This window comes from Zophobas morio, unplaced genomic scaffold, assembly GCF_036711695.1.
Source record: "Zophobas morio isolate AGI-343-1 ecotype UQ-CSIRO unplaced genomic scaffold, CSIRO_AGI_Zmor_V1 ptg000381l, whole genome shotgun sequence".
Classification (NCBI taxonomy): Eukaryota; Metazoa; Arthropoda; class Insecta; order Coleoptera; family Tenebrionidae; genus Zophobas; species Zophobas morio.
In genome coordinates this window covers 106505-119868 of record NW_026972485.1, presented here as the reverse complement: position 1 = coordinate 119868, position 13364 = coordinate 106505, and the positions used below count along the sequence as shown (strand labels likewise).

General features: G+C 25.4%; 1 protein-coding gene across 1 annotated transcript; it reads left to right on the top strand.

The window, feature by feature from the left end:
• The first annotated feature begins 6318 nt into the window (after positions 1–6318).
• On the top strand, positions 6319–10199 carry LOC135120461 (tRNA 2'-phosphotransferase 1-like). Its single transcript, XM_064044764.1, has 7 exons — positions 6319–6385; positions 6539–6613; positions 7963–8069; positions 8318–8414; positions 9566–9637; positions 9700–9870; positions 10177–10199. The coding sequence occupies exons 2-7, from the start codon at positions 6547–6549 to the stop codon at positions 10197–10199; spliced, it is 537 nt and encodes a 178-aa protein (XP_063900834.1). The 5' UTR covers positions 6319–6385; positions 6539–6546.
• The last annotated feature ends 3165 nt before the right edge of the window (positions 10200–13364 follow it).

Sequence of the window (13364 nt, the reverse complement as noted above, 5' to 3'; positions counted from 1 at the left end):
TAATATAAATAAAAGTATACTATAACAAGCGAAAAGCATAATTCTTATTAATATTGTACTAAAACTTTTCAAAGATTTTAATAATTTTTAACAAAACCACACGCCTTCTCGGCTTCACATTTAAAAGGTTTGCATTCGTATATCAACAATTGATGGAAGTATAGCATAATATTAAAATTTTAAGGCTGAGCTGTCTACGCTTATAAAATAACAATTTAAAAGCTTATACGTTCAGGACCCGTTATGTACTAATTACCGTTTAAAATAAAATAAAACAATCGAAATGAACTATTAAGTAACATAGTACAACCCCAAAAACTTCTCTTCTTAATTATAAGATTCTTACCTTTTATATAAGCAAGCATTGAGATAAATACAATAAACTAAGTATCACACAACAAACTTTCAAAATAAAATCTAACTTAAAAAATAAACATAATAAAATAAATAAAACTTAATGAAATATAAATTCCTTAAATTAATTAAATATAATTTAAATCTACTAAAATAAAATAATTCACTAAAATAATAAAATAAAATAAAATAGGTTCTTATAATTGTTATCTTCCTGTAAGACCTCGCAGTTAAATCACCCAGTTTCTATATATGAAACCATTGATCTCTTCTTCCCATGGTTAACTAAAGCAGTAAAGGTAGTTCTATTTAACTAAGCTCAACAAGACGTCATGGTTGGTGGGTATTTTAACATAATGTTGATTATATGATCCAATTACAGTGCGCAGCTAATAAAAAAAAGTGTAGATTCCACGCAACTGAGGGTAAGCTCTTTGCATTTACACTAATTTTACCTGGTAGATTTAATCTCTCAAGATTATTTTAAAATTGTGTATATATATTCATTTTAATTCAATAAAAACAAGATTCGATCTTTCGTTTGTGGCGTCTTTTCAGTCTATAGGGCTGTTAAGAAGTTTTAGTATTATAATCCAAAGAATTTTAATATATTGTTTTGGGCTACAGGGCCGAACAAAGTGTTTTATTAACTGTCTACAGGATAGTTTACTGGGAGCTTAACTTCTAGAGGGCGTGTGTATTATTAAAGGAGCCTAACAGCTTTAAAGGAAATTTTTAAACGCAATAATCAAAATACTTTATTCATTTTATATTAAAACTTTACATAAGAAGAAAATTTTTTTTCTGAACCTTTTGGTGAAACCACACGCATTTGTAACTTTTACAAATCAATTAAGTACTATATTTTTCCTATAGTAACTTTATCTTGTTCATGGCCTGAGTATTAAAATTTATAATTAACTTGGAAAAAATACATGTTAGAAATTTTAAGGAGTCTAAAAGCTAAAAATAAACACTACAATGAATAAAACAAAAAAAAAAAAAAAAGAAATGAAACAAAAAAAAATTTTTAATTTAAAGTTAGTATATGCTTTAAAAAACATTGATAAGTCTATCAGACTTGTCTACTAAATTCTTATACGTCATAAGCAAACAACAGAAATCTCCATATTGAGAAACATGCGTTTTCTTTAGATTCTCTATATCTATTTTCACAATATTTTATTGACAAAAAAAATAAGTAATAGTAAACATAAATTGAGGTCTTATTAACCTTTTTTTTATATAAAATTCGCGCAGCTACTTTAAAAATCGAGAGCTTTAGAACTTTGTGGAATTAATACAAAAAATACAAATCGAGAAACCAATCAAGTAATGTTTTCCAATCAAATTCTGTTTTTAATTTAAAAAATTTCTTTTATAGTAATATTTTTATTACTGGGTTCAGCAAAACTAAGTATAATTATCAGTCTAACAAAAAAGATTAGGTCTAACTGACATTCGAAATTAAGATTATAAAAACAAAGAAAAATAAGCAAAGAGATAATTAAGGGAGCATATAAGAGTATATAAAAATGACTTATATAATCTAAAATTTTTACTTATTAAAAACTCAGTGATAAAACCTAAAATTCAATGAGAATACATTTGTACAACAACTCAACTATATGAATAATTTTTGTTAATTTAATTTTTTATTATTTTCGATTTTTCTTAAGATCAGGTCACTTAATGTGCTTAAACTGACTTTTATTAACAAAAGTGCAGCTTTCTCAGCTTTTTATGTAAACCAACTCCGAATTTTTAAATAAAAATTTAATAGAGATTTTAGTTTTATATAAAAAACTTATAATATCTCAAAATAAATTAATTATTCGTACAACTAAAAGTTTTTTAATTATGACATTAATTAGATAACGGTTTTGCTTTCATCGAAGTAATAATTAAAGTAAATGGCAATCAATATTTACCTAAAATTCCGTTGAAAAGTACGAATTTGTTAAAACTCTCCACTATTATAAGAATTCATGTTTAACTGTGCCCTTCCGGTGATTAGCAACGGGAAGGGAATGCCTGTGTATCAGCGGAATTTTACCGCTGTAAGAGTAGTCTTTTCAGTTTTTTTTGTAGAATGACTCCGATTTTGTAACCGGAATTGCCTTTATTATTTTTCATTATAGATTATTTGTACAACTATAAATTTTTCTATTTTTTAGTCAAGTGAGTATTACAGAAAGTGCAGTCTTTCGGTTTCTGTATGAATGGTTTCAGTTTTTTAATAAGAAAATAAAAGGTCTAGAATTTATAGTTTTTGGGTTAGAAACTTCTACCATCTTATAAATAAATTATCTGAGCAACTAAAAGTTCCTCCTTTGAAGTTCAGAGTTTGTAAATAAGTCGCCAAGGACTTCTTAAAATATTAAATATCATATGTTTTTAAAATTTTTCTAGACAGGAGGGGCTCCCGTCTTGTTTGTTTCTGTTTAGTAATTTCTTTATTTTTTTAAGAAATATTAAATTTCAAGATTTAGTAACTTAATCAACTAATAGTTCATTGTTCTATCTAAATACTTTTCTGGGTTTCTTTTTTTGAATCTTTCATAAGCCTTGGAAGACTATTAAGTAATCCTAGAACTGTAGATTGAGCTAACTACTAATTACATTAAATTTACTTGCTTCTGTATTCGCAATCTAGTTAAGTAACGTGTTTTACGGAGACGACCTCATTGGTGCGATTGAACTCACGAGTTATATACTTAATGGAGCTCCCCAGCCAGAAATTCTTTACAGAAAGCTACTTTCCGAGTGTGGACTTCGGAAAAACTTGCAAGGCTGAAAATAATTATACCGTAGGCGACGAATTCATTTATATTCTTGGCTACTTTCTTTACACTTTTATAGTTTGTCATTGCCGCTCTGGAATAATTCTTACAAATGCTACCTCTACCACAAATTTTGAATTATGGAGACTATAAATTTTTTTTCTACTAACATTATTATGTTATTATAACCAATATTATCATCTTTTAAAACTGCCTAACCGTTTGCTCTCTTACACGACGAACCGAAATTACGCTTTCAGCACGTCCCAATCTATTTGAGTACTTCCACCCTTTAAAGTATCGCGCTCATTCCAGCGTTGAAACCTTTTGTACCTTTTATCCGTCAGAAGACGATCCAGCGACTTCTAGGCTCTTCCATTTAACTTATGCACAATTATATCTTCGTATACTTTTAAAAATTGCAACACCTCCTTTAAAGCTTAAATCTCTTTTTTCATCAAGTTTAGCATCTGTTGATTCTGGTTATTAAGCACTTACCTCTTTTAACGCTGCTGTTCACCCAAAGCTAGCATAAGAACGGCCGCGCTAGCTTTCATGTTACAGAGTCTTTCTTTAAAAATAAGGTGTAGAGGTAAAATGTCAATGTTAGTTAGGTTTCCCACTCTCGTAGTCTCTTTAGTCGACCGTAGCGCTTATAATGATATAATGGATGTGAAGAAGGGGGCAAGTTTATTGAACTATTTCGCAAGGTGCACCCAAAAAACAAAAAAAAAAAAGACTAACGATGCAGCTTTTTTTTTGGCACTGGCATTCTAGGGTCGATCTTTATGACAAACTCGAACCACTTAACCTTAATACCCCTCTTCGAAAAGGTTGAGGCACAAGCGCTTACCATTATAAGCTTCCGAAGAGCTATCATGACGGCCCCGAAAGACGTAAAAAGCGGAGAATATCCGGCCTCAACTACAGTCATTGCGATGGGTTTCTGCTAAAAACCACTACCAGGAGAGGCGACCAGCCTGCAAGATGCCAGCTGAGTTTCCCCTGCTTACCTAAGTCGTGCATTTCGTTCGTATGACCATTTATAAAAATATAACTAAATATGGAAGTATGCGTGCAAGTAGGTTTCGCAAGTGCATCCTTGCTGAACAATAGTGAAAAATTTTAAATTTTTAATTTTAACACTTTTTTAGCTCAAATTTTTATAAAAAATTTTCCACAAAATACTAAGCTATACTCAAGATAGAACCATTAAAATTGAAGTATAATCATCATAATAATTTCTTTGATAATAAGGGGTTTGAATTAAGATAATCTAAAGACCAAGACTATACCATTTTGGATCCAACCAGTTAACACTACTTTTACCTTGCGCACAATGCTGATGACTCCGTCAATCTATACAAGTTTCTGTCACGTTTGGTTTTAAAAAATATGCAATCAATTTTAGTCCTTAAACGCTGGTTCACATCAATAATCTTAAACTTAATCCGTCAAAATACTAGGCCTTACTGAACTCCTTTAGAAGGAAACAGAGCCCGGTGAGCAAAAATTTTCGATTATTTGATAATGAATCTCCTCTGGTGCTCGTAGCATCTTGGAGTACTTATTGACCACAGTCCATATAGGACGCTTACTTAGACTACTTAACCAACAATTTAGAACTATTAATTATGACCCGATATTACCCGCTTTTTCGGTCCTTAGGGACAGTCATGACTTTTTAAAGGGTGTCACACTGGTGGTTACTCCCGCTCTAAACCCTGCAGGAGAGGGGAATTCAGATTAAGCGGCTCAAGGTCTGAAGAAGACCGGCCGTAGTACGCCAGTGAAAAAAGGAAAAGTACTAAATGTAAATAAAAATGCAACTATATACCTTTCTATACAAGAAGGCTGTAAACGGTTCACTTTCCTTTTTTTTTAAAGTTTACTCTCCGAACCTTTACTACTAAGTAAATAAGGATTAAGCAATAAAAAGAAACGTATATTCTTGACTGTAGCACGCCAATTAGATAAATAAATGTGTAAGGGCCAACTGAGAATTTCAGAACTCTTTCCTTTTTTTATTTTAAAAAAAATATGTTTTTAGAATTTTATTACTTTATTTTTTTATTATTATTTTAAGCGAGTGTTCACTTTAATTTTTAATTCTTTCTATTCATTCTAATTTATTTATTTAATTTATACTAATTTAAATCCGATGCAGTACTTCTACTAAGTGCTTAGTTTTTAAATCCGTACAGTTTAAAATAGCACGTTCTAAAACTAATTTTAAATAAAATTCAGATCAAGGTTATGAAGAAGACCAACTTTTTTATAATTTAGATAAATTATTATAATATAAAATTTTTAGCATTAAAATTTAATGTAGATATTGCTAAAAATATATTTAGTAACGATATTCAGTAAGTGCTCACTGAAAGTGCTTCAGAAGAGACTAATAATTATTGACGTTGCTATTCTGATAATTAATTTTGATATAAATAAACGATATATAATGTTGTAATAAAACTCTGAAAGTTGACACATCAGTTAAAAAAAAAATTCATTTTATTACTACAAATAAAAAAGGCGCCACATTTAAATGAAAACAGTTAATAAAAACTTTTATATCAATTTTTTTTATACACATTAATTTTATTTTGGCTAATGATATTTAATAAATAAAAATAATTTGTAATATTTTAAAATCTTTAAAAATCTTTAATAGTGTTAATTATAATTTTATTAAAAAAAAAATAATAGTTTATATATAAATTTAAAATATTAGGTCTTAGGTCCTTATTATTTACTTTTTTTATATATTAAGATAAATTAAAAAACGAAAGAACAAAATAAGGAGTAAGAAGCGGTTTAACCCAAATAACAACACATTTACTTAATAATTAGACTAGTTTACAAAACGGAACTACTAACAAACGTTAAGTCGGGAATTATTATACAATAAACACTCGCACAAAGTTAAAAGAAAAGAAAATTAACGAATAGTTTTACAGCAATTAACTTTAATAACAACTTTTACGCTAAGTTTTACTTAGTTATGTACAGTACAATTTTTCTCTATATTTTTTCTTAGTAGTGAATTATTTTTTTTAAATATTTATATATTTTTACTTGTCTTTAAATAATAATTATAAAATAATATTTTTTTTTGCAACTTGTTAAAGTGGAAATAAGTAGTGTCAATTTATTTTCTTCTACCTCGCAAGGCACGAGAAATGAAACTTGCAATGTTTTTTTATCTAAAAAACTTGCTTATCTTTTAAGGCATGGTGCAGGAAAATATGGTTTTTTATTTTTTTTATTTTTTTTCTATATTATTTCCATACGTTTCCAAAAATTATTGTTCTCTATTAATTTATTTCCTTTATTTATTGAATATGGTCTTTAAATTTTTTTTAAAATTTCACTGTTAATTTTTATACTTCATCATTTTTTAGGTCTAAAAATGGGTGAAGATGGCTTTGTTCAAGTGTCTGATATTCTTAATCTTAAAGCATTTTCCAAATTTACTTGTCCTTTTTTTTAAAAACTTTTCTATATCGTTATAAACTTTTACAAAAATTACTTGCCTCTTTTATATTTTTTTATAATAACTTATTTATATTGTTTATTTTTTAAAAAATTCCAAACTTATTTTTTGTATATTTTTTTATAACTTTTTTTACTTTACTTTTATGATTTATTTTTGAAATTTACTTATCAAAATTTTATTTTATTTATAAATCATTTTAACTTTATTTATTTTTAATTAACATTTTTTAGATTTTTCTTTTTCTTATTTATTTCATATATCATTTACTTTGCATTTACTTTTGATAATTTTTTTTATAATTTTTTCATCTCCTTTTTACTTAAAGATCTTTCAGTTTTATTTTTTTCTTGTATATTTATGCTTTTTTCATTATTATTTATAATTTTTTTAATTATAAATCCTAATAAAATTTAAAATATATGTGTTTATAGTAAGAGGATCCGGGGCTGCATGTGCTTATACAAATACGGCCCATGCATGCGCTCCTATAATTTTTTTAATCCTCTCGTTCCTTTTTTCTGTAAGGTTAGTTTGGTGCTCTAGAAAGTCCTATATTATCAAATAAATTTCTACAGTGCTTTTAGTTCTTCGACTTCATAATTATATTACGTTAAAGTCTATAATATATCTAATTATGATATTAACGTTCTGTTTTACAATTATTCCGGAGGGCTTCCGACTTGTAAAATAAACAGATTCTAATATTTTAACTTATTTTTACTTACTAATTTTATTTAATTACTAAATTTATAAAACTTTGTTATGAATTTGATTTATGTGGTAGCTATAAATTTTTACCGTTACGAATAATTTCTTTTTTTCCCCGTTAACTTTTACTATTATTGTAATTATTTTTTTCGGATTTATTTTTAAAATAATTTTAAAGTATTTTCAAATTAATTTTTTATTTCAGTAGTAAATAATATTTTTCAAAAAAAAATTGAAATTTTATTTATTTTTATTTATTTCTACATATTATAGTTTATATATAAATATTTAAAAAAATTTGTTTTTTTTAGTAAAAAAACTTATTATCTATTTATTACTATAATTATTTATTATTTTTATAAGAATTTTATTAGTAGCTTTTACTAGTATAATATTCCGTTTATTTTCTTATGTATATTATTATTATTAAAATATTATTTCGTTTATATATTTTTCATATATCTATTATTTTTAAAATAAATAATTACTATATTCCTTTTATATAATTTTGGTTATGATATTATTAATAACTTTCATTATCATAATATTTATTTATTATCCTTTTTTTATATATTGTTATTATTACTAATAACTTTTAACCTAAAAACTTTTATATAAAAGTGCAAGATATTCTTGACGTCGTTGCAACCAATAATAAGCAGCGTTTTTATCTCCACCAACGGGATGGAAGCTTGATGATAAGAGCCAATCAGGGCCATTCTTTAAAAGTATATTTTATGTTCTCTATTATTAGTGGTATTATTATTTTATTATTTTTTACTTTTTTTATTATTATAATTACTTTTTATATTATTAGTGAACTTTTTTAACGAATTGTTATTAAAAGAAAAAGAAACATTTAAACTTTCTTTTTATTAATTTTATATTATTATAAAAATATTATTATTACCTTATTTCATTATTTTATATGTATTATAATTATTATCTATAAAAAATTGTATTTATGCATATATAGGTTGACCACTTAGAGCTTGTCCCTTTAAATCACGATTTTGATTCGTTTATAATTCATGGGACTTACATGAGGAATTGGGCATCGATCAGAGACAACGGTAAGGTTATATTAATTTGCTTCTAAATAGTGAACCATACAGAAACTATAAAGAAATTTTTTTTTAGTATAATGAATTTTTTTTATATTTTATATAATTTTAGTTATAATTTTATACTTTTATCAGTTCTATATTTATTGAATTTATTATTTATTATTTAATTTTTTCATAAGAAATAGTATAATTATGTTATTTATTTTTTTATTTATTTTATATTTATTATACTTTTCTAGTATTATTATTAAAAAAATATGTATTTATTTATTTTAAAAATAAAATTTATTAAATTTTCTTTTTGTTATCATCTTTAATATGAAAATTTTTTATTTAATTTATTGTATATAAAAAAGATTTATTAAGTATTTTTTATATATAAAATTTTATATTTTTTTATTTATTATTTATTTTGTATTTATAATAAATATTTTTTAGTTTTATTATAAAATTTTTTTTTAATTTATTCTGAATATAAAAGTTATTAATCTTTTTTTGTCATAAATTATTATATAATTTTATTAATATTTTTAGTTTCATGTTAATTAATTTTTTTTAAAAATTTTTTATAAATATTTTTTTTATAGTTATTTATATATAAAATTATAGAATTTATAATAAAAAATATTTTTTATATATAATTAATGTTAATTTTTATGTATATTTTTATCTTTAATACTTTTTTAAAAATATTATTATAAAATATTATATTAATATAATTTTTTTCAATATTTTATTTATAATTATAACAGTTTGTAAAAGTTAGCACACTTTACTATAAAATAATTATTTTTATAAAAATTTATTAATAACTTATTTTTATATTTATTTTACTTTTTTTTTCTATTTATTAAATTTATTATTGATATTTACTAAAATTTTTATATTTATTTTTTTTTTAAATATTTTTTAACTTTTTTTATTTACTTTAATTTTATTTTTTATAAAATTATTTTAAGTTTTTTTTTATTTTTTTTATATTTATACTATTTTTTCCTATTTATTTTACTTTATTTTTATATCTTTATTAAAATTTTTTATATTTATTTACTTTTTATAAAAATTATATCTATTTATATTTTATTTTTATATCTTTATTTTGAAAAAATATACTTTTCATATTTATTTTATTTATTTATTATTATTTTTTTTTTTAGGCTTAAGCAGGATGAATCGAATTCATATTCACTTTACTGATCGTTTGCCTCAAAACAATCAAGTTATTAGCGGTATTTGTTATTCATTATTTTTTTGGCGTTTTCACTATTTTTCATGACAATATTTTTTTTAGGCATAAGAAAAAATTGTGATTTGTTGATTTTTGTAAACTTCCATCGAGCACGTGACGATGGGATTCAGTTTTTTAAAGCAGCCAATGGGGTGATTTTATCGGAAGGCATTGGCGGACGCATTTTATTGAAGTATTTTTTGAAAGTTATCCACCTGAAATATGGAAAAGAAGGTTTTTGATTGGCTTACAATTTGTTTTATTATTGTTATTGTTTATTATTATTATTTATAAATATTTTAATATTTATTAACATCTATATATCCTACTTTTTTTTTCTTCTTGTATTTATATAAATATATTCTTTTTTGCTATTTTTACTATAATTATACAACTTTATTCTATTTTCCTTGACTTTTTTTATTTATTACGATTATGTTATAAATATAAATATATATTTATTTATATATTTTTATACAACATATATATATATATACTTATTAAGTGCAACTGATTTACTTATTTTTATGTTTATTATAGAACTTCTCTATGAAAGCAAATGAATATTAATAAGAAAAAGGTTTTTACAATAAACAATACATTATTACTATTATTACTATTATTATTCTGTAATGAAGTTTAAAATAGTTAAACTGCTTCATTTTCCTTTTTTCCTACCAGTGATAACTTTATTAGTTACCAGAATATTTCGGTTGGCAGGTTTTATTATTAATGTTTTTTTTATACTAAACTCTAAAATATTGTAAAACTGCTACTTTGAATTTTTTTCTTCCAAGAAAAACTTTATTTTAGTCATTAGAATAATTTACATGACATTTTTTATTATATTATTATCATTACTACTACTATTATTAATAATAATAATAATATAAAGATTATTTTTATGTAAAAATGCTTCGTTTTTTTCCCCACTAAAATAGCTTTATTAGTTGCCAGAATTAACCGGTTGGCCTTTTTTAACTTAATACGTAAAATTAAAGGAAAGAATTTTTTTTACTTTTTTTAAAAAAATATTTATTATAAAAAGAAAATAAGAATTTATTAAATATTACAAAATTATATATAAAAAATAGTATAACCAAATATATTATATAATTATAAAAATAATAATATATACATTAAGTATATAATGAATATTAAAGTATATTATTCTTGATATGTATAATAAAAAATAAACAAAATTCTATAAAAGGCTGAATAAATATAATAATTATGAGAAATAAATTAAAAACGTTAATAAAATAAGTTAATTTCGTAAAAATATAAATATAAAATAAAAACTGAAAACTGTAATGAAAAAATTAGATATATAATAATTTGAATTGAAAAAATTAATAAAAATATTATAAAATTTATATTTTTATATGAAGTTAGAAATAAAAAAAATAATAAAAATAGACAAAATTATCATTTTAAAAAATATATTGAGATAAATAATAAACAAAGCCATCAGTCATTAGGAAAAATAAAAAGGAAAAAAATTTATGGATTTCCCACCAAAAAAAATACTTTTTAGTTTTATTAACAACCCCCTTTTAAAGGTCAAAATCTACTACAAAATATAAATTTCTTGTATAAATCTACAGGTGCCCTGCGACGGGCATCAAAAAGTGAATTTAAAGATTTTTCTAACGTTAAAGGGCCAGAATTTTTGAATTTCTTCTCTATTCTCTTATGTAGTCTGACTAGATTGCCAATAAGACCCATATCAGGAGCTCTTCCCGAAAAATTACAATAATCAACTTTATAAATTCTGCTCCTCATAACCTTCTGTGCCGTGTTTAAACGTTTCATCTTGTTTATCCACGGTAATGTTGTCAATCCTTTCTATTGAGATATCAACAAAAGCTAAAGGGGGTTGTCCACTTCCTGCAAGAGACACTGGTATATTCGGGATATCTAAAGCGTCAGATATCGGACTTTCAACATCAATAGGTTTACCAGCACGCTGATAATCTCCAAAAATAGTCAAGGATTCCTCATCGGGCGCAAACTTGCAGCCCTTTAGTCTTGACTCAGTCGCGCCACATAGGGGCATAGAGTTGGCTCACCTCAGTAGCACGTTTCCTCAAGGCATCACCGGGCGAACTCATCCTTTCCAAGCTACTGCTAGATTGAGGTAATTCAAGTCGCATATTTGTTTGAGTAAAGTAAGCTTTTTCGGTGACTCTTGTTCCATACCTTTGTTGGAACTGTAAATCAACCTAAAAAAAATAAGCTCAAAACATGCGTGAGTGGCAATACCATCAAGAGCTAATCCAAATTTATCCATATACGTTTTTCTGGCATAAATAAGAAATTTTTTTGGGTCAAAAACGTTATGCGATCCAATAATTTAGTTTTTCTCCAACTAGTAGCTTCTATCTCTTGCCAGCATCTTTTAAACTGATATTGATCGGCAAAAAAAAAAAGTTGTAGCTAAAATCATTGGCAGTAGCTTGAAATATATTAAATTGTCCTTTATATTTAAGGAGGCTATGTATCAAACTCAACATTCCTTCAAAATTCCATTTAGCTTGAAGTTCCTTTTTAGGCCGCACCTCAAGCATCTTGACTACTTTTTCTTCATATATAGTAGCGCTTTTTGAGTGTACAACTGAATTAAAGTTATTATCTATGAAATTTTTTATTTCCAGGAACTGTTTTAAAAAGAGCAGTATATGGTTAAGACTTAATTAGACAGTAGAACTGATGCAATTCTTTTTTAACAACTTTTACTTATTTTTTTGGTCCCCACACTTAATGTTTTAGATTGGAAGGTTATAAGGGCAGCAACATGCCTCATTTGAGAAATTGTTATGGCTTAAAATAATTCTCTTTTTTTTCAATATTATTAAGTAACTAAGCAAGGACCGCTTTGATGGTATGTTTTGTTCAATATGGCCCCCATATTTGCATATAAACCGTTAAGTCTTACATCTTCGGCAACTTACTCTCCTGTAGCAGGCGTTTGAGATGAATCAAGCAACAAAATACCTAAACGACTATCAATATCTTTTAGCCAATCATCGTATGCGTAGTTAATAAGCGGAGAAAAGTAGAGCTTCTTTTATAGGCCTCGGACACATTATTACGTAAACCATTAATACATTTATCATATTCGTGATTATCTCCCTCTAAAAGTTTCGTATTTATATACCCCTCTTCAAGTGAACACCGATAATTGGACCTAATAAGATATTGAACTAAATTGTCCCTTATCGACATAACGATTAGCCTCATCTATAGTCCGCATGTCATGAATTCACTAAAAGAAGGTCGGGTGGTAGAAATTGCAGTTCCCAATCAGGAAACCGCCTTCTTAAATCTAGGTAATAGCTTTTTCGCTCTAACCGAACTTGCTCAGCTTGAGGTGCTTTACAAGGAGCTATAACTCTATAAGTCTTTCTAACTGACCCGTTAAAAAGCTTGCTTACCCTCTAAAAAAAAGGTATCCACTCCATTGTTAAATGGCAAACGCCTTTTTGCTGTATCTTTCAAGGGGATCCAAAGGTAGTCTTAACCAAAATAAAGATTACTAACGTGCTTGGTTATTGCGTGTGGACCCCCTATAGATCCCCAACTTGGCAAAAGCGGTCCTGCACTTCGAATTATAGTTTTATAATAAAAAAGCTGATTCTCCTCCGGGGTTTTATAATTAATATCTTTTTGTATTTCCTAAAAATTTAGAGTATACTTTAATATTCCTGGTAACCACTCAAAAATGT